This window comes from Pipra filicauda, unplaced genomic scaffold, assembly GCF_003945595.2.
Source record: "Pipra filicauda isolate LSUMZ 115617 unplaced genomic scaffold, ASM394559v2 scaffold7_size6619720_pilon, whole genome shotgun sequence".
Lineage (NCBI taxonomy): Eukaryota > Metazoa > Chordata > Aves > Passeriformes > Pipridae > Pipra > Pipra filicauda.
Window position 1 is genome coordinate 359,935 of NW_024104976.1, and position 22,910 is coordinate 382,844.

Consider the following 22,910-nt stretch of genomic DNA (forward strand, 5'->3'; position numbering starts at 1 on the left):
GATAACTAATAACTGCACATTTGAGATGTAAATATAGCTGGTTATATGGAAATGTTATGATGAAATATTAAGAATAATCATTAAGTTTTTCACAGTTGGTAAATTAAAAAAGTAAACATCATTAAGATATAGGAAACTAACAGGTGAGAGCCTTGTGATTCAGTCTACACATCTCTAAAAAATGTGAGCTCTTATGTGCCCTCTGTAACAGCCAGGACTGATCCCACTGAGAGGCCTTTGCAGCTCCAGAGCCTTGGGAAGAGCTGGGTACCACATCAACCCTCCTGCAATCCACACAGGGGGAAATCACTACTGCAGCACAGATCCTCTGGTACTGACAGCCCACACAAACTGCACTGGCTGTCAGGAAAGCCCTCCAGATAGAAAAAGGGGTGTAGATGAGCTACACCAGCATTCTAAAAGCTGAACAGAACTTAACAAGTATCAGTGAACAGAACTTGACAAGTTTCAGTGCAAATGCCTCCAGAGAGTAATAACAGTTTCTGAAAGCAAGATCCATTAGAATCAAGCATGTCCCCACAAATCTAAATTTTATTTCAACTCAAGTGGTCCATATATTATTTCTGACCTATCTAAAGTCAGTTATACAACTCTGAACAGGATTTTCTTCTAAGCTACTTTATTAAAAGAGTCAATTCCAACACAAAAAATAGATCAGGCAAGTAGGCCTGTATTTTACAAGACCAATCATGCCACTGCAAGCCCCTGTTCAAGCAGGTATTCAACCTAGTAAAATACATCAGCCTTCAACATAGATGCTTCAACATGAAGCATCATTCCTCATTTTTCTTGACCCATGTTCTCATTTAGCTGTGCAAAAAGCTCTGATTGTGTCTAATATCTCAACTAAACATAACGCCAGAGTAAATCATTGTTTTATGCAGCAACCCTGTAACTTATATGTAGGAAGGGTCCATCAGGAACCTGCAGCCATCTAACACTTAATTCAAACTGAAACTTAACTAAAGACAATCTAAGTTTGCCAGAGACTTTGATAGTGCAATCACCTCTGCTACACACATATTTCCATACAGCATGCACACAGGAACGAAGTTTAAAACTTCAGCAATAATTCGAGACTTTCAGCACTGCACACCACCACCAAAAAGGGGGAGTCGTATTTTTCTAGGCTTGTTAAATGCTCCTGGTGAAAACAATGTGCTAACTTTTCTCTGCAAAAGCATATACTCTGACAGGTACTAGGTACTTGAAGACGCAGATGTAATTTCTCACCATAATACAGATGTCTAACTCTTTCAAGCCCATCCATCTTAGACACTGAAAATATCAAAAGAATAGGGTCCTCCATCACAAGCACAGGCTAATGGAACTGGATCTGTTTCCAATCAGCTGGGGAATCACATTATTAAAATCAGTAAATTGTTTCAGTAACATGGAGGAATTTCATGAAGGTGTTCAGAGCAATCTGGTTTCGAGAAGAGCTGAGAAAGAACTAGCAGGTGCAAGGATGTTGTACTAGAAAACTCTTTCTCAGGAGACTGGATAGAGTTGATGACATGGGAAACTTGGGTTGCCAACTTTCTACAGAGTATATAACACCGAAAGTCTGGGAAAATTAATTGGATTATGAAGGTCGAAGAGAGAGGCCAGCCCATTACTGAAAGATAATGTAATTGAATTTTGCCAATTTTATCTGGATGATTGCTCTCTAGCTGAAGGGCTAGTGCCACTTCTTCATTGCTGCTAGACCGTTTTCTTCACTCCTCAGCTCTCTTCTTTCACAGACTCATCTGGAGCTAAAAAAGCACGTTAGTGAAAACTTCCCACAAAGGGGTGGTTTTGTGCAGTCAACTAAGCTTTCCACATGCTTGTGGCAGTTTTTCTTGAGATAATCTCAGAACTGAGTATCCTTACTCTCACAGTAAGGCATTCTTGAACAGAATAAGACCATGCTGAGTGGTAATAGTGGAACCTACAGGTTGGTTTTGACAATTCTGATCCAGACATGAACATTACTGGTTAACAATTCCATAATTCCTTCCCAGTCGTGCCAGAGGAATCTTACATCATGAGTTAAATTTTATTCATAGCTGAAGTCTATATTCAAAATAAGACTGGGCTATTATGGAAGCAAAGACTTATAAAAATTGAAAACTCCCTTTGAAACACATGCTTTCCAGTAAGCGCAGCTAGCAAACTGCAAAACACAGTCAACATTCCAACACCATGATGTCAATTTTCATATGCACAGACAAAATGCTACATGTAGAAATCAACTCTGTCTTCCTTATTGGTGGTGTGCTTGTGCTTCCCTCTGCTCTCATCCTCAGAACTGCACCGTGCAGCTGAGAGTGCAACCCCTTAAAAGGCTGAAAGGTATCTTTTGAATATATTAATTCTGACAAAATAGTGACATTGATTTTTAAAAAATGGATTTCCATGTTCTGCTTCAGTTCCCCTGAAAAACAGTGTACATGCTCTAAGGACCAGTTTTGATGTTTCCCTCTGCAGCAGTTCAGAGAAATTCCTGCCAACAGGGATGGACTGGAACACCTGATAAAATGGTCTTCAGTGACACACAATAAAAAAGGAACATGTAAAAAAAATGGAAATCACTTCAACTATTGCAAGCTTTATAAGCAACAGGCAAATCATCTTTATTATTGTTTGGGGTTTTTTTCCAGAGAGACAAATACAGCCAATTTTCTAGAAAACAGCTGCAGACACAGCTTCAAATGCCATCTGTCCATAGCAGTTATATGAAGAAGAGATGGAATGATTCACACCACATAACAGGAAATAGGATAACCAACTAGTTAGCACTAATAAAATTCAGCCTCAGTTAGCTTGCTATGGGCAGGTCTTACTCCAGAAAAACTCCCACTGATGTCTCAGGCAAAGTGCCTGCAGACTTCACTTATTACTTAAGTGTAGGATGTTGTACTGTTGAAGTAGAAAGCCTGAATCCTACAAAATAAGGTCTCACTTGTGGCACAGCAACTTAATGAAGTCCACAGAGCTCCCCAGCCTGCATCTTCTTCAGAACTGAGGTTTTGTAGTGCCTGGAGTACGAGTTCTCACATTGCCACAGATTCAAAGTTAACTTTTGGCAGACAATGAATGATGGGACACTCCCATACTACTGTTGAACAGGATAAGGTCTTTTTCTCAGTGTTCTCAAGGACTGGCCTTAACATTTGAAACAGTAAAAAAAAAAAGTCTAGAATTCCTGCATTTCCCCCATTTCTAAATAGTGGTGTCTATGTGACATATGACAGATGGCTCATAGAGGTCTAAATTCAGCAAGAAAAACAATCACTTATAAACAAATACATCATTGGTGTTTGCTAAGGACACAATTCAAGCAAGTTCAAAAGATCAGAACAAGACCCACATGTTCTGTTATCCCAGCTAAGGCCTTTCTCAAGATGGTTATCTACAGGAAGAAATTTTCTCCAAGAAAAGCTTAGTGTTCCCAGTCTATCTCTGTTTCCCTTGGAGAAACCAGGAAAGTTGGGGGTTTTTTAATTAAAATTAACTCATAAATAAAAACTAAAAATATAAAGTAATTTTTCCCTTTCATAGTCACACTGCTAAGGGAAAAGCTTTAAAAGGCTGCCTGTTAAGAACAGGTGATGCTAACAGGATATTTGAAAGGCCCGTGAGACTTACAGCACTCAGTAAAATGTATTTGCCTACTGATCTAATTGCTTACTAATTTTCAAATCTATTCCCACCAGATAAGTAATGGCATTTTAAGCCCAGCTCCTGGCATTAAAAATACATTCCTAGTTTCCTCTTAGCAGGAGATAAACAGATGTATGGTAAACCCCCATACATTAAGATAGTGTTCTGGAGGTTTTCCTTATAGTTTTAACCAAGCTATTGTGTTCCAAATTTAACTGAAAGAGAGAGGAAGAGGAAACGGGAAAAGCATTTGGGTGTGCAGTTTCACAGTGGGGTGAAGGCAAGTACTCTCTCATTCAGGGAAAACGCCTGGAATATTTGTATTTTACAGAAGGACTGATCACATAATGAAAGTGGAACTTAAGCCAAGCCATATTTAGTGAAATATCACAAGCCATTTCTCTATTTATCTTACTCAAGGAAATACTAGTGTTTGTTTAAAAATAGGAAGCTATTCCAGCAATGAAACCTAAATTTCCTTGCATACTTTAAAAAAATCATTCTAAAACTCTAAAATTTGAAAATGTACCAGTACCAGACACATCTTAAAAATGTTTGTATGAGAAAATTTAATAACAACATAAAAATAAAAGATATTCCAGGCTAACATGAAGAAGCTCAGAATGTAGGCACCTATGTAGGTTTGGAGCAAGTTCTTATGCGTCCAGGACAAACCTCCAGATAATCCTGGAGTTTAGAGCATTTATTTCTTCATTAGTTATTTAAATGAGTCATAAGTGACAGTAGGTCTAGGATTGGTTCTAGTTCAATGATCCTCAAGTGTAGCTCCGAGGAACACCAAAATGACATAAGAGCTGAGCTGGTTCAGACCAAGAACTATCAGCTTCCAACAGCAACCAGTAACTGGACACACAAAAAGCATGTCCAGAAAAAAGAATTCTCAATACATCTCTGGAATACTTTTCTTTTTCTCAGGACTCATCCTGTCTCCCCTAAAATCTCTGTAACCTTCTACTAAAGAACCATGGCAAGGAGTGCTAAATATTACATGGAGGACAACCACCTTGCACTGTTTTCAATCTCCCTTCTAGTAGTTTTATATAATGGTAGTTTTTTATGTTGAAAGAAACAAGTTACCAGCTGATTCCTGCCCAGCCTTTTCACCACATTCATATAGGGATCTGAACTATATATAGTACATAAGTGAGGGCAAACCGGGAATTCTTACAGTGAAAGGATGATACTCCTTGCTTTGTTTTACATCTTCCTTTCACAGTATTTCCTACCATTCAATTAGCACTGTTAACTGCTGCCAGGGTCTCAGCTGGTTTTCTATGAAAAGACCTACCTGAGAATCACCAGTCTAGAGGAAACATAACTGTTAGTCACATAAAGCACCTCATGGTCATATAAATAAAATTTAAAAATCAGGGGACAAAACCAGAGCCTGTTCAAGCAGTCTTATCAGTTAGTGGCTTTAGCAAAACCCCCTACACAGCAAACAGCACACTCAGCCCATCTCTCCAGTGATAGATGTATTCCCTCGTCTGCTTACAACCAAAATGGTGATGAGATCATCTGAATCTGTATTATGTTGCATGTACCTGACAGTTTCCAACTAGAACATCATCTACCAAGCAGACAATACTCAAAACACTACTATGCTACTGGGTTGGTCAGCCAATATCCATGTTAGTCAATCAGGGAACAGTTTAAAGTATTTGGAGACTCAAGAAAACAAAACACTGAATAAGTAGGGAGACCTTGAAAACATCTAATAAGAGCAGACTCTTGGGAGAGGAAGTGAAATCATATCTTAGCATATTTCAATGGTTATACAGCTACAGAGAGCACTGAGCTTGTGCTTCCACACCACTGCTACACCAACAAATGCTGCAGTAGCTCAGATAGCAAGGAAAATTCCCATCAGAAGAGGTAAATCTGAATTTATCAGAACCAGTACTTTCACATTTCTCCATCCCAGTAGATGGCCTGGAGCAGCCACGTATACAAGCTGGGAAATTGCAACAAAAGGGGGGATATTTTGGAGCTGGTTAATCTCTCACTGAATCAGCCAGCTGGGAATAAAGCCAGTTTCTGCAATCTTCTCAGAGCTTCAGCAAGGTGCAGGCCAGGAAATACTTATTGCCAAATAAAGCTTGAGAAAACACAATTCCTTATTCTTTGCATTCTGTGACAGTGCAGGTGTCTCCATGTCATCTTACTTCTATGATTCTAAAGGGCAGGAGATGAGGTAGCTAAAGTTCTCCTCTTTACACCTTCATCTGCTGCACAGTGAGCCTCTGCAGGTCCTTCCACGTATACACACTGCAAATGTTACCCCGTTCTGCCTGCATGCACTAACAGGAGACTGTATCCTATAAATTTTAAGCAGCTTCAATTTTTGGCAAAGCACCTGATGACAGAAAAACCCCAACATTACATAAGTACAGAAATACATGATTCTACATACAAACAAATGTTCCACTTACTTAATGCTACAAATCAGCCTCCTTAACCAGTTGGGACCTCCCACCATGACACAAATGACAACAGTTAGCATAGAACAACAATCTAGTAACTGCAATCATAACTGTAGTTTTAATATTGTTTCACAATTTAGTTGAGCTGACTTGCATTCACTGTGTTTCTAGTGCATCCAGAAGCATGACAAACTGACAATTCTTGGAAACCACATTTCTCAAAACAGACTGAGAATACTGTTTTCATTTTCTCTCCATAATGATGTTAAATCTAATAAATACAAAATTAGAAACAGAAATAACATTGTTGCTAAACACTTTATGTAATATGCTGTCTGGAAGGGATTTATTAGGCCAAGTTCTCAAAAACTGCCCTCCCTTTATAAACATGGGATGCTTGTACTTGCACTTCTCAGATATTATCAAATATATACACACACTCAAGGACTAGAATTCACACACCAGGAACCTATTCTTTCAAAAGAATTATAAGGGTGGAAGTTTTGGTTTAACTAGCTAAATATGATGAGAAATACTTAGCCAGTCTTTTGGAAGTGCCTAAGGCACCTAATGCCTGGTTTCCATTAGATTAATTGAAATTTATCTTGTTACTTTTGAAAAATCCAGCTAAGTACCTACAAATGCAGCTGAGTACTTAACAGTGTTTGTGTTTAACATGTCTCAAGTCTTACTGAAAGTCATCAAAACACAAACCCTTCTGAAAATGCTGCTCTATCTGCATTGATTTAGCACCCTTGCACAGCTGATGATCATCAAAAAAGGAGCTCATAGAACCATCCTTCCTCCTACAGGTTGGAGAGAGGACATTTTGAAAATCTGACCCTTAAATTCCAGAGCACTTGATGGTCTATAACTTCATCTAATAACGAGTTCTCCCTTATAGGAAAGAAAGTTATATGCATGCTCTCAAAACCTAAAGGAATTATTGTCTATCACTGACAATAAAGTGAGTGCATGGGACACATCAGAACTCCAGTGCTTTACAGTTCCTGTGTGGGTCTTAGTAGTCTCTCCAGAGTTGCCATGGCTATATCTGATGTCCTTTCTGGAATGCTGTGCTCACTAACAAACTGTACTTCAAAAACAAACCCATTCTTTCATCATGCACGAACTCTCTCTGCTTTACAGAGATTTTGCTTAATAAAAATTACACTGGGATTGTTCAAGAGTGACTGTGTTGGACTGTTCACAGCCACAAGACTATCACCAGTATTGTCAACTGTATAAAACCTTAACACACTCACTGGACAGTAAAGTACAACATGTGCACAGTATGATATAACTCATGCCCACGACTTCTTGCATACCCTTACAACACAAACAAGTATGGAGAAGCACAATTATAATCTGCTCCCACTATCACTGAAATTACTATATTTTACTACTTCATGGCAAGCCACATCATAGCTCCTGGGGATTCAGATGAGTACAGAGAAATGTTTAAAGAAAACCTTCAAACCCCAAAACTGCAGATAAATATGCGAACCCTACAGGTTCTAGAAGTAAAAGCAAATTAAAAGGGTTCAGATTTTTAAATGTGTATTCTTTTGAAGCAAAAATCATTATTTTGGATGGTTAAATTTTGAATTCTGGATTAATAGTAAAAGGGCTTTAATAGTACCACAATCAATATTTTCTGTGATGCAAAGGCAGGAATGGAATTTCGTGTACTGTGCAAAACTGCCATCTCAGTGCTGTTTGTGCCCCAAATTTGGTAAGGAGTATGAAAGATCCAGCTGCACCAAGCAGACCTCAATGAGTAATTATCAGTGACTAAGTGTTCAAGAATCTTCTAAAATCAAAGATCATCCTAGAGCTATTCCCTCATTTCTTGACTACTCTTTCAAGAGAAATTAGAAGCCACTGGCAGCTGTTAGAGATTATTCTTACACTTGAGGCTTCTCTAAGCATGCCAGACTCTTGGATATCTGGTTTGGGAAACAGCAATTTGCAGCTCTACACACAGCTGATTTGAGAATCTCTGTCCAACTTTTAGGTAACTTCATCAGAAATTATCATAGTAGCAAATAAATGAGATAGTAAAAGGATGCCTTCATTGAGGACATCTGTACTCTTGGTCATCTCCCATAGCTGACTTTAATTTATGAGTACGTATTAAAAACTAAGTATTCATACATAGTTTGTGTCTCAAGTCACAAGGCACACACAGCCATTTTTTAGGCAATTCAAGTCTTTTGGATTGTAAATTGAGGGTAATAGCAGTTCAGATTCTATGAGCACTGGCTGAGCAATCATTAACAGTCCTAAATTTAAAGCAAGTTCAGAAACTTAAACATAAGTTTTCTGGTAACGCTGTCACTGAGTTGCAACCTTGTCAATAGCAATGAATATTTTAAGTCAGAATATTTCTACAGAGTCTCAGATGAGTTATTTGTCTTTAGAAGCAGCATCTTAATCTTCAAACTAAGAATAAAACCACAGGTCTTTTGAGGCTGATGGTAAAACTCCAGATGGGTGCAGAATTGCAACCTGCCTATAGAAATGGAAAACTGCTTCAGACTTAACTCAGAACCTGCAAATCTAATCCTGATATTTCTGTCAAAGTTACTGGAGTCTTAAGGATCCTCACTATTGTATGGCATGTAGTTCACCATCTCTTTTCTGCATATCAGTGTGCAATATGTTCAGCAACTGTAAAACAATAATCCAAAGGTTTTCCACAAAGATGTTCTCCAAGTCCACTATGTCATATAATGGACATCAGATTTTTGGCCTTGCAAATCTCAGCCTTGAAGACATTTACTATGTTGGTTGTTTTTGGCAGTTTGGTTACGGCAGAATTACTGTGAATACAATAATGTTTTCAGCATTTATATCCTTCATATCCAGAATATCACAGATAGTTAGAAAAAAATGATAATGCAGGCAGGGATTGCAGAAACATAAATCATGGAAGCAACCAACAGCTTATTCAATGATATGTGACCTATGAAACTTTTCCTTCCATAGAGACCCAGGGTTAATGCTTCTTAAACATCCAGACATGGTGTCTTTGCTGTTATTCCCTCTGCAGACATTATCAATCCCATGGTCTTTGGAGGCAAAATGTACTGACTTGTAGAGGGTTTGATTTGGACTGTAGGAACCTAAGAAAATTTCCTGTTTTGAAAACAATGAACCAGAGAATAAATCTAAAATGAATCCACGTGTAAAATTCTTGATGATATACATTTGCCTATATAAATCTGCTAGCCATCACTTCTTCCTGCCAGTAATCCATTAAGAAGAATATAAAGATATACAGTCCTACATACACTTAATAACAAATATAAGAGTACCTAGCTGATGTAATAAAATGGTGTAATAAAATGTTATCACTGGATTAAGAAAGAGTGGTTACTAGGCTGAGCATTCTGCCTTTTCAATCACAAATATGAACCAATATGTATGCAACACATCACTTCAAAACAGCAAAACTGGACTTGGATACTTCTACTTTGTTAGTTTAACCATCTCCTAAAATCTGTAGTATTGATAGCTATCCTGCTACAATGTAAGAAAAATAAAAAAGAGACTTTTACACAATATTTAGCAATAAATGCAAGTCTAAGGATATAGCTGACATTCCCAAATACACATAATCTGTAGAATACAGTAACGTCTTTGGATAGAGTAATCATTTAAATCTTCAGAAACAACGAATTATTCCATGTTGCTGTTACCGTTTGATGGAGGAGTACTTTTTTTTTTTTTAAGAAAAAACATACAGACAATTTGCTTGTATGACCATTAGCTTTAGAATAATGCAGTTCCAATAATTTCATTTATATTGGCACATTCAAGAAAAAGTCAGCTCTATACTCGAAAAGAACACAGGCAAGGCTTACCTATAAGTGATCTCTTCCTGAGTGATTTATGTCACTGCTCTTGGTCACAGAGCAGATTTAACAAACAGGCAGCTCAGTCATACCCAGGGCTAAACAATTCCCTGGGTTATCCTAGGAAACCTAACTTACCCAGCAGTACAGCAACTCATCTGCCCTTGACAAACTAATTTTGTCAAATTTGAGACATTCCACATTTGTAAGGGCAGAGTTCAGTTTGGAGCCCACCTAAACACCACGCTGTGCTTATTAACATGCTGTGAAGAATCGGGAAGGGCTCCTATAACCAAAGTTAACTTCCATTTCTTCTCAGGAACAGCTACCTCTTTTCCACAACTTCTCATGTTAAAGTTTTCTTTGCATTACATTCATACCACATTTCCACCACATTCTTTTAAAACGGTCATTATTTTATTCTGTACCTGCCTCAGGCAGGATGAAATGAATCAACTGCACAGAAGTGATATGGCACGGGCTTGTGACCCTGCCCAGCATCCAATTGTTTCTAATTGATTAGCTCCAGACATAAGCACTTTAATAGCCAAAAACAACACAAGTGGAAGTTATGGTACAATATTGGGGTAAAGTGATTGTGTGTGGTCCATATAGTGCAGCCCCAAGCAACCAATTAAAGAATTAATGGTTATTGGATACCGAAAATATTATGTTAAATAATAAGAAATATCTTTAATGTGCCTAAAATTGTGATATAACACCTAAAACTTAGGAGCAGTAAGGCCTCTTACAAGATGGGGCTTAAGTGCTAATGACTCAAATATGCCAAACAGATTACAATATTTTAAAGGACAATCAAGACTGTAAAAATTGACCTGGATTGAAATGTTCATAAAGCTACTCACAATAGCCTATTGATTACTACAATGTGTTTGGGTTGTTTTTATTATAAAGAAATAAGTGAAGCTATGCCAAACCATTCGTGGAGAAGAGGAAACTATGCCACTACTGGTTCCAGTTCTACAATAAGAAAAATACAAAAGAAAAAATAAAAGAAAAATACTGTAAAAGAAAAAAAAATGGTCCCTTCACAACCAAGAGGCCCCAACATGAATTTGACATTTCCCTTCTCTGACCTTCTATTCTTATCTTGAACAGAACTATTAAGGGAACTTCATATACTACTTTCTGAGTGTTTTATAGGGCTGGTTATTGCAGCATCACTCATCTCCTTGCACACAAAAATACAAGCTGAACAAGCACAGCAAATCAGTAGCTTTTTTGTCCTTGGATAAGAAACACGCAGGCAAGAAGCAGATCCCACTACGGCCCCATCTGCTTGGACATGTGCTGAATGCACTGTTTTACTGCACAATTAATACAAATGTAAACTTTTACTTTCATGGTAAGCCCTTTACTCAAATAACCAGTGTATTTTCATGACTTGCTGCAACCATAATACAAATTAAGGAGGTGTTCATCAGCTGCCAAACGACTCAGAGCACACAGCATGCTCAGCAGTGCTACTGAGGATGGGTTGGAGCCCCATTCCCACTCCCTTAAACCCCAAAGTCCACCCTAAATTCATCGTAGCTTACTAAGTTGTCTAATACAGTCTCCTCAGTTCTTCACACTCCTCTTGAATTTACTTTTGCCTGTTGTATTACTCTTCAATTCAAAATTCTTCAGGATGTTTATATGCTGCCCAGCACATCAGGTTCCAGTTTTAACCACCATTTCTCAGCATTGCAATAGCACAAACAGTACACAACACTATTGCAGCAAACACTACTGCAGTAAACAGCAACAATAATTTCATATAAAGACTTTATTTTTTTGTCAAAAACTCCTACAATGCTTCAAAAACCGATGCTGTTTATAAAAAAAAAAATATTCTCCAGTTTATTCAGTCATCATTTTCTAAGGATCTCTGGATTTTGGTGTATTTAAGATTGAAGAATCCTTGAAACACTCTGTGCTGTGGGAACTATCAGTACAGAGAATGACATACTATAATAACATCTCTGCTGCATGCCAGCACACCATATTTCTTGAAATACTCACTTCTTGGAACTGATTAGGCTCATGTGTCAGGCAATAGATCAGTTGGCAGCTATGGTTTTCCTCCATGGTTCCTGTACTCACTGAACACTTAAAGCACAAACCTTTTTGGACCACCTTCTGCAGACTTCCAAACCCTTGTCACTTACAATATCTCAACATTTATCAGGTGCTAAACGCCTAGGGGCAAAGAGCAGCTGTGCTGCCTAGAAAGACCCATGGCATCACACATCTGGCAAGATCTCCCTTTGGTCCCCATTTGTAAAGTCAGGTACAATATTACTAGTAAGAGAAAGAATATTAATTTTCCACATAAATGTCTTTGAAAGATCAGTGAAAGGAAAACCTCATTGGGAGTCTTTTAATCACAGTGCAGCTCCTTCGGCAGTTTTCTGTTTACAAACAGAAATCAAAGTGTGCAGCAACATCACCTGATAAAGGACCACGCATGACAACAGCGACAAGTTCATTACCTACCTGTAGATGAGCATAGAGGGCAATAGCAAGCCAAGTGAACTCCCAGGAGAGCCCAGTGGCTTTAGGGCTGGCCATCCTCATGCCTTGGGGCTCTGCTGAGAGAAATTGGTTCAAATTACAAACAAAATCAAGTGGGCTCGGCCAGAATTTCAATGACTAAAGCAAACTGGGCCGGCCGTTGGAAGCAATGCAATGCAAACACCGGAGTGCTGTGCTGGCCAGAGGAGCAGGCAGCAGGCGCAGCGCATGCCATGAGCACAGCCTGCAGGGCGAGGCTGTTCCAATTAGGGAACAGAAAAGGGGGAAAATGAAAGGTTTGGGGAAGCTGGCAGTCGTGGACAAACTTGATTGTCTCCTGGATGTAGGAGAATTTATCAAACTGGGAACCCCTCCCATCATGATCTCTAGAAGGTAGAATCCAAGAAGCATAGGGTTTCTGATGTACTTTCCAGCACTTTCACCCACTCAAAGCTGAGCGCTCAGCTCTGAGATTTCAGCAGTCATTTGCACTGCCTTTAGCTCAGAGACTAAGCAATCAGGGCAGAATTCAAATAAAAACAAAGGTTCCAGCAATTTTAGTGATCATCATGATTACAAGGCCAACATGAAATTGTCCATCACTTTTACTAAGACTTCAATTTAAAATTGCCAACAAAAAACCCAACATTTAATAATGCTGCTACAATGTGCGAGTTCCTAGTGTCAATGCATCTTATTGCCTTAGACCATAGTGATGTCAAATTAGTGCAAATTTCACACACACCCTAATACACATGCACACACAAAAAACACTCCCACCCCCTCACTGGTTTGCCAAGCCCCACAGTGAATGCAAACTTCTCCTTCAAATTAAGCACTCCCTCCTAAAAGGTCAGACATCCCAAAGGAAAACCATCTATCCAAACAGTTCTTGCACCTGTCAACTGAACATAATTAAGATTCCTTACAGAAAGAAGTGTTTTATTCCCTCCCTCCAAAAAAAACCAACCAACCAAACAAACAAACAAACTTAAAAGTTCCCCTCCCTCCTAAAATCTTTCCCACTCCTGGATGCTTTTGCCATTGAAAAGTTCCAATTAGCTATAGCAATAAATAAAATTCTTATTTTTTCCCCCTTGGCTGGGCATTGCCGAGAGCCCCAGCTGGCCCAACTCGCCGGGCTGCGGTCCTTCCCAGGTGCCAGTGCCTGGGCTGCACAAGGGCTGCAGAAGCACCCGCGTCGCTTCGCCCTCCCGGAGACCCCTCTAGGGCTACCCTCGCCCAGCACCGCGGCCGCCCCAGCTCGGGCCGATCCCGACCGTGCCTCGCCGAGGGAACCCGCTGAGGACAGCGGGTCGGGAGAGGCTGCCCTGGCCCAGGGCCATCCCCGAGCTCACCCACCTGGAGCGGCGCGGCGGGGAGCGGGCCGGGCACGGCCGGCGCACGGCAGAGCCTCGGCTGTCACGGCCCCGGGGATGCAGCATCCTGCCCCGCCGCCGGCGGCCCCTCCCTCACGCCAGGCTCCAGCCCACCGCCGCGCCCCAGCCGAGGTCCTACAGGCTGCTGGCAGCGGGCCGCCCCCGCCCGCCCGCCCGGCCCCGGCCGGAGGAGCCCGGGCGCCTCCACCTGCGGCGCGGGGCCGCGGCCCGGCCCGGCTCCCGCTCCGCGCCCCCCGCGCAGCCTCTGCCTCCCCGGCCAGCGCAGGCGGGCGGGCGGCCAAGGAGGTCCGTCCTCCCCACCCCCGGCCGCGGAGGCACTGGCGGCGCGCCGATGTCGAGGGCCGAGACCCCGGCAGCCCCGGGACCAAGTGGTTCGTCTTCCCCCGAGGGGCAAAAGCTACCGTGAAGTCAGCCTCCGAATCTGATGCAAAGCAGCTTCCAAAACCGCAACCATCCTGTGTCTCATCTCCAAGTAACTCTCACAATACAGCTGCAAATCTGCTCGCACACCGAGGAGGTCTTTAATCATGCTGCCCTCTACGATATTTTTAGGTTTCCTACTGTAAATCTGACGAGTGTGTCTCGCACGACAGATCTGCTCTCGTTCTCCCTCTGAGCTTCGAGCTGTTAGACAGGAACGCCAAAATCCTCTACCTTTGCGCTACGGCTTCCACTGATATCCCAAGCTTTCGTCGAGTCCGCTACGAGCACCACGTAAAGAAAGGGCTCTGATCCCTGCCACTGAAGTTAAAAATATGCTCCAGTGAACTAAACATAACCGATGAAGAGTTTGTTCAAGTATGTTGCACTGGAAACTTTTCCAATCTGTTTAGGTTTCTCACCAGCACGGGAAGGCGCCTCCTCTATCGTTAGGAACAGAGTGCCCTCTGCTGAAACCAGCCTGCCAGAGACCTGGAGCTGACAGCCTGCGGGAGAGCCGCTCTACCGGCTCGGCCGGGAGCAGCGCGAAGGCTCGCTGGGACATCACAGACCTCGCAGGGACACCCACCTGCCCGGGCTGCCTCATCCGTGCCACTGTAACTCACAGGCTGCTCTGTCTCGGGTTCACCCTGACAGCTGAGGAAAGCTGTTCCTCCCAGTCTGTACATTATTATGATAATAGGCTGTGGAACAGGCAAGAGTGCTGCTAAGAACCCTATCTTCTCTTTTTCTAATACTGGTCAGCTAAAAGTGTATCAGCTTTCTGGGAAGCTTGGCTTTCCGTCCATTTCAGTTGCTACAGTAACTTAAACCCTTGGTCTTTTCACTGTGACTTCAATTACACCCTGCAATTTGTTATCTTCTAAAAAGACATACTCCTGCAGTCAGCATATGCTTCAGACTTGATCACAGGTGATTTTAAAGCCAGAATTTAGCCATTAGATCATCTGATGGAGCAAATCCATTTTCCTGTCCCAGGGATTCACAACTACAAGATGAAGCTGACCCTCATGACCTGACATCTACTTAGGACTGAACACAATCGGCACCATCCTTATTTAGATTATCTCTTCTCTCACAATTATTCACCCTTCAATAGCGAAGCAGTCCCCTGGGTCCCTGAAGCAAAACCTGCAGAGTGAACTATTCATTTGTTTGCTAGATGGGTATATTTAGACAAAATAGTCCTGGCTATATTCCTAACACTGGTATTAGCCATGGAATACATGGAAAGGTTTGGCTCCAAGATTCTAACAAAGTTTCCCACATTGGAATGCTGGTCAGCATTTCATTCTTTTCCCTTTTTTTCTGCTACGCATCTCTGTGTTCTCTTTCTCCTTCCAGCTTACTCTGATACACTCCTTCAATGCTGCTCTTGATCATTTTATTCAGATCAGTTGGTTGTGTGCATTCCTAAAAATAAAGGATAATTGAACATTGCACACACAAGTAGAAACATTGTTCATCTGCAATGAATTTGAACGTAGAAAAGTTGTGTACTAGAAAGTAGCCTAGATTAGGTCTCATCAAATCCAGCAACTGAAGTGAGCCTTCTGTTTACACATACACACACTTAATTCTTTGTGATCTTGGTCCCAGGTTAGAGGTTCTATGTCTGAATTTATACAGCATGTAAGAAAACTGAGTTAAGGACCCACAACACTACTCCCTAGGGACATTTCAAAACCAGCACTACCTCCCAAGGAGATTTCAAAACCAGCATTACGGTAAATAACACAAGTGCCTTCTGCTACCTACCTCATAAAGTAGCAGTCAGCAACATCTTGCCCCAGCTGCTGAAACTATCTAGGTGTTGTTAATCCCATTCTCCCCCACAATCCACTGTCTGGTTTTTTTTCTTACACTGAAATTATGCTTTTCGCAAGGAAGATGGGCACACAAAAAATGACAGTATTCAGAGCATAAAAATAGCCTTAGCCACCTATTACAAACTATGCATGGTTTTGGACAGCATTTTCCTATGTGAAACTCATTCTCATTAAATGGTGATTTGTGTTGTCCTTTATCCAATTTATTTTCTTTACCTCAGCCTCACTCCACACTCCTGCCACTTTACTCTTTTGTTTTTAGACTTCAAGTTAATCTGAAAGGTTTGAAATTTTGACTCCTATTGGAGGTCTCTATAACCCCTTCTGCTGACCCAAGCAAAAACTGAACAAAACTCAGGTGTCCTGAAACTCAGGCAAGATGGGATTGACAACAAGCGCTTCAAAATTCACAGTACCTGCAACTCCATGGCAAACCCCTTCAATACACACCCTAACGTTAAAAGGCCATAAACTTAGGCTCTGGATGCCTAATTTTCATCCCTGGAGAAGTTTGTCAGCAATTCTGCAAAAACTAATTGACCAGTCAAGTTTAAAATAAATCTTTTTCTAAGGAAACATTAGACTTCTCTTCTCCTCACTCTGCCTTGTCTGTATGGATTATAATTTTTCAAGACAGGGGCTTTTGTTCTTTGCCTGTTATATCATGTTTGCACATCCCTGGGCCAGTGTCAAGTGCTTTATGTATTACCTTATTAGCGGTTTTTACCACACAGTCTTCTAATTCCCACTCATGCCGCATTAGCTCTGCAGAATCAGTGTAAGACTTTTGAATAGGAGACTGTAGCAATGCTTTTAACACTCAGAGTTCAGATGTATTGTCTCTCATTATTAGCAATGCTTCTTTATTCCATATATGCTTTGCTTTTGCTGCTCTCTAGATTATGCATCATTTAAATTACATTAAATACGACAACTGTAAAGCCCTTACTGTTCATAAAATTGTGAAATATGGACATTTGCACTTATTGTTTCTTTGAACACAATTGTAATCTCATCCATCTGGACAGTTGGCATGGGCTCTCATGAGGAAGATGGTTGGAAATATGATGGTGTTATCCTTTGTTTTACACAGGCTTAATACCATGTGTCCTCACTATGAAACACAGCCATGAAGTGTTTTGTAATTTCTTGATTTATGTTCAAATGTAACAGAAAATTTCAATTTACACTCAACAGTGCAGGCAGAAGTGGCAGAGAAAAAAAGATTTTGAAAGATATAGCTAAGGGCCAAACTGAAGAAAATTAAATCTCTGGTCTGGCAAACAAGAAACCTCTGTTAAATCACATGATAACCACCAGATTTCACTCTCTGAACATTAACAGAAAACCTTCACATCTAAAGAGAAAACCCACATTTCTCTATTTAGCTTTGTCCTGAAATGCAGGTAGACATACTTTTTCAGCAGATTCCACTTATATATAAATATTCCCTCAAAACAAATTCAGCTTCACAAATCTGATGATCACGAAGGCCATTCTTTCATCACAACAAAAGTCTGTACTACTAAGGAAAAAATATGTTTGGCTAAACTACAAATTTAAAATCCATTGGAACAGTGCAGAACAACTTTTGGCTCATAAATCAGCATTCTGACTAATGAATAACAAAACTGGAAGTATCCTGCTGAGGCCCTGTGTAGAAACTGCATTTTGGTTCAAGGCCTTAAAGTTATCAGTAATGGAGCTGCACCTGATTGACTAATGAAAGCAAAATGTTAAATTTCCTGTAACAAGTCATGAGAACCCTGACACAGTCTAATCAGTTCTTTGGCCCTGCATTGTATTTGCACAGGGTGCTTGTTTACTCTGAAATAACGAGCTCTCCGGGGTAGAGAGCAATCACACACTGTCACACTTCACTAGTATGTTATACCCTATAAAGAGGAAAGCCTCTGTTAGTATAAAGTTCAGCCACAGAGCTGTGGCTTTCATTTCTTGGTGTTATGGAACCCATTGCATTCCATGTAGATCCTTGCCCTGGGCTTTGGAATCAGCTCCATCAATATAGCAAGTAGAAAAAAAATTCTTGAGGCTTACAGAAAGAAAAACTACTTATGTGTAGACCTAAACATTATAGAAGAAAACTACTGCCTTTCTCTCAGTTTGTGTTCAAATTACTTTAGAATTAACTAATAACAGTATATACAAATGGTCACTATTTCAAGTATTCGAGTAAATATTTGTCCTTTCTTTTCTCACAAATTCCTTTTTATCCTCAAGCAAAACAACTTGTGGCTCATTTACAATTTGTGGATCATATTTATGATCCCATACAGTAGGAGCAGAACAAACCCATCTTGACTCAAATGGCACAAACTTACTTTCTGTTGTAGTTCACAGTTCATAGCCCTAACTAAAAAGTTGGAATAGGCATTCAAGGTAAACTTATAATACATTTACATTGTCATTTTGTGGTTTTGCAGCATATATTTTCAAAAGGATCTAGGTGATTATGTTGGGCATAATTAGAATACGTGAATTTGTATTAATAAAGGTTGAATGCAGAAAAGGCAAAATGAAAAATTCATTACAGATGTAAAATAGTCTCAGTTTATATAGACATAGCAATGTGTTCTTTTACAGACTTTCTTCCTAGTTTATAATAACACAACCCCACTGAGACTGTGGATATGCCATATCCTGAACTTGTCTGGATATGAATTGAATTCCTGAACTTGTCTGGCATTTTCTTCTCATGCAACAGTGACAATGATCTGTTTTCCTCATTCTGTGATGGCCTTTACTTGTGGGATTGTTAAAAATAAAACATTATTGAGTGCTTTGTGAAAGAGGCAACATTTGGTGAATAAACAGGGGATCTGAGGAAATCAATTATATTGCAAGTCATGAGCAATGGACAAAGGTCAGCAGGACAATTACTGCCCTCACTGTAACAGCTCACTGGTGAAAAGCAAGAGCAAAGTAGGTGACCTGTGTCTCACAAGATGACTTGTACGTGTCCCTACATGAGCATCCAAAGATGCACAGCAATATAGAAACAGAAGAGAACAGAAGAAAGGAGCAAACAAGGTAAAGGAATAAAAAAAAAGAAAAGGTTGGAAGAAATACATGATACATCATTGAGAGGGATACCAGCGACACAGACAATGTGGGTTATGAAGATGAATGTGTGCTACATAAAGCTGGAAGAGAAGGTGCATCTTCAGACAGCGAGCCAGACACTGGTCACAGCAGTATCACTATAGACTATGCATAGCAACAGCTCCTCTGTGTTTGTACCCAAGAGGAGAATTTGGTCACTGGCAACTGGAAACCAGGAAAACCTAAGCCAGAATCTTGTCCAGTGTCACCTCCAAAATGCTGTTACCACATGTATTTTCTACATTTCACGTTTTACCAAACACAATCTATTGTTTACTTTTGCATCTGGTAAAGCCACAAATAAATTCATTTATTTCCTGGTTACCAACTTATAAAAGGTTGTTCCAACACAGGCAAAACCTACTATAAGACAACTGACTTGTACTGCTTAATTTAACAAGGCAAGTAGGGCCCTATGCTGGAGTACTACACAGGAGGATCACCTGTGCAGTTACATGTTCTCCAAAGGGCTTTCCCATCTCTGTGTACCATCATCAATGACACAGAAACAGAAACTGCCCTTTAACCTTTCCAGGGGGTAATCTCTAATTTTCTCATGGAGCCCCCATACCTACTGTAGTGCTATGGCAACCATTATCAGGCCAACAGAACTCCTTTTGTCTCTCTGGTCATGTGTGAGTCACTAACAGCTGTCTGTAAATAGATTGCTTAGCAAAGTATTTATTGATACATTCCAATGCCTCAGAGTAATATAATTTGAAACAATATTACTGCTTTATGTACCAATTTCTTAAACTGTTATAAAGGCTGTCCAGTGATACCTTGCTTTGTTTCCAATGGGTATATAGGAAAAGACCCTCATGACTTCCAGAAGAGAACAACTTCCAGAGAAAAGCACTAAAATGCTATGAAATTTTTTGTTGCTTATGCTAATTCTGCATCTACGCCTATATTTGTCAGCACAATATTGCCACAATAGTCAATACTCTGCACTTACTATGCAGAGCCTCAACTGCATTCAACCCTTGAAAAGTATATATGAATTAAAGCATTTTGTATTAAGTCACAGAAGAGTGTAGAAGGAGATATTACTATCAACAAACTTGGCCTTACCTAAGTATTCAGCAGTCGTTGCTCTAACAAACTGTCATCCAAGGAGAGGCAAGGTCCAGCTTCTTCCTGGTAGACAGAGAACCCAGTCAGGTGGCCAGGCTGGCAGGGCAGGGGCCACACAAGCTGCAGCCTGTCCCACTGCTTCTAGGCAAAACACACAGGGAGCTAGAGATGACAGAGTGTGCAGAGTCCAGGCAAAGTTGCAGTAACCAGGTAGGAACAAAATCAAGCCAGAAAAAAAATCAGTCCATGGGCTACCAGAGACCACAGCTCAGCAAACCTGCAGGAGAGCCAGGCCAGAGCTTAAATGGAGCTCCAGCACCCCCAGGAAGCAGCGTGGGCAGAAGCCCCAGCTGAAGCTGATCAAGGTCGTACAGGTGTGTTGGTCCACCCAGAGCCCTGGCAACACTTTGGGAGCAATAGGGACACACTGCTTACACATGCCTGGAATCAATTAGCAGATACCTAAGGAAAAGGATAGCAAAAAGTTCACCTGACTTTTTCATGGGATTTATTGTATCACTGCAATGCTGTATTCTTTTTTTTTGCCTAATTTCACCAACTCAATATCAAGGGCTTTATTAAAATACTTGAAAAAATCCACTTTTTTTTTAATTCCAACTTTGTGGTACCTGCTAATACTGTTTAAATCTCCCATATTTCCATTTTCCTGTAAAAGGACTATTTGTAGAATAGCTTTTACGGTGTATTAGTCTAGGACATATACCTTTTCCCACAATTTTTCCTGATACCCTCCCTATCTCTTAATCCTGAAACATTCGTAATATCTTTATCCTTGAACCAGTAGAAAAGGATGGCAGAGGCTTATCCCTGCAGGAATTCTGCAGCTATGCTTGTGGTCTAAGCAGTACAGACTATGAAAGAGTCAGAAAAAATATCAGAAAGGAGAGTCAGCAACAGACTTCCACTATGCTCTCCTTAAGTTGCCACCTTCTGTTCTCACACAGGAAGAGTAGGTAAAGAATCCAAAAGATAAAACTAGCTCAGACTATTTTTGAACTATTTCTTTTAGCTGTTTCTGTTTGCACTATTATAAAACCTTGGCAGGCAAGGAAAATATTCTTAGAATAGCAGATTTCTTGCTTTGTTCCGCATCTGTTCCAAAACCATACAATGTATTTGAACAGCTGGCCAGTAACATGCAACGATCAAGTGTGGCAACGACAAACGATCACATTCTTTGATGAGGACTGAGGTTTCAAAGCTGAAATAAACCCTCAGATGTACATCTTGGTCTTAGGGCGACATGTTCAGATTTAAATCATAGTTTTTATTTTTCTTGAATTGAGCTTTCTGTTGGCAATAAAGGACAAAAAAAGTACTCATTACATCAAAATAAAACACTGGAACTACTCTGCAGAAAAGAATTTCCTGGTGGTGTTGCTAGGACGAGAACCAGAGGAGCTCAGTCTGGCCGTGTGTCATTACTGTGCTGCACGTAGCTTTAGAATCTTGAAATTATGTTTTGCTTTTTACACAAATGTGTAAAGATGATCTGAAGAATAACCCCTGATGAGCATTCATACCTCCTTTGTTGTCCTTATGTCCTTTGTAACTTCGTATCCAGGGGTATACATCACCTTATTCTAAAATCCCCAGCTACAGCCTTGGGCCCAGCTATGTTGGTCTCCAATATTACCTGCCTGCCCACCTATAAAGTGAAGCTTGATTTTATGCCTACAACCTTCATAAAACCTATCTTTACGTTTAAAGAGCTCCAAGAGGATGTCAAGGTCATTTTTACATGTAGGAAATAACATTAACCTAAGCTAAGCTCTCAAGTGACATTTCTTGTAACTGCCACAACAAACATAATAATTAACAGTTAGAGTAATGTTGAGATTTTGGTGTTCATACTGAATGAGATCTTTACAGCATCTGCTCTCCAAAACGTAAGTGAACAAGCGTAAATTAATTAGCTACTGGAGGAGACTGACAACTATCACTGTACCTATCACTTACTAAAGAAGTGCTGAAGCAACCTGATTGTTGAAGCAATCAGTACTGAACGCTGATTTTCATAAAATATAATTAGTGTAAGGCTTTGCAGACTGCTTTACACAGTTGTCTTCACGCAGGTCCTCCTTCCACCTCTGTTCTATCACACTGGGATGACTGACAGGAAAGCTAAAAATGATCACCAAGAGCAGAACAAAAAGGTTATTTTCATCAGCTGAACAGTTTGAAAAAACAAAACAGATAGAACAGGCAAAGCACTGACGCAGCATCATGCCGGAGTATGAGCATCACTGCAGCTGTCATGCATCTTCCTAAACCTGCGATTTTGTTTTCACCCCGACCGCTTGCACAAGTCAGTGAGAACGCTGGGCTGCGGTAGGCTTTTCCTTCCTCCGCCCTCTGCGGGCAGCACCATTGGACTGATAAGATGCAGCAAGGCACGTGTGAAAGATAAAGCAGGGAAGAGAAGGAGGAAAATAAAAAAAAAAAATAAAAATAAATAAATTAAAAAAAAAAGTCTGTTTTCTACAGGAGATCCTGATCGTCTGGGCGGCCGCGGGGCACAGCCCGAGC

The 22,910-nt window shown here is 40.4% G+C and overlaps 1 protein-coding gene across 4 annotated transcripts in view; it reads right to left on the reverse strand.

The window, feature by feature from the left end:
• Positions 1-14,666, reverse strand: part of ADAMTSL3 (ADAMTS like 3) — a 174,606-nt gene extending 159,940 nt beyond the window's left edge. For 2 of the 4 annotated variants that reach the window (XM_039390046.1, XM_039390044.1), the window contains exons 1-2: positions 13,853-14,050; positions 12,473-12,564 (exon numbers count right to left, since the gene is read on the reverse strand). In XM_039390046.1, the coding sequence (XP_039245980.1) occupies positions 12,473-12,553 (81 nt within the window). In that variant the 5' untranslated portion in view covers positions 12,554-12,564; positions 13,853-14,050. Of the gene's footprint in view, positions 1-12,472; positions 12,565-13,852; positions 14,051-14,544 lie in introns of those variants that run through there. The other 2 variants (XM_039390045.1, XM_027715774.2) reach the window with 2 other exon arrangements.
• Positions 14,667-22,910: the final 8,244 nt, after the last annotated feature.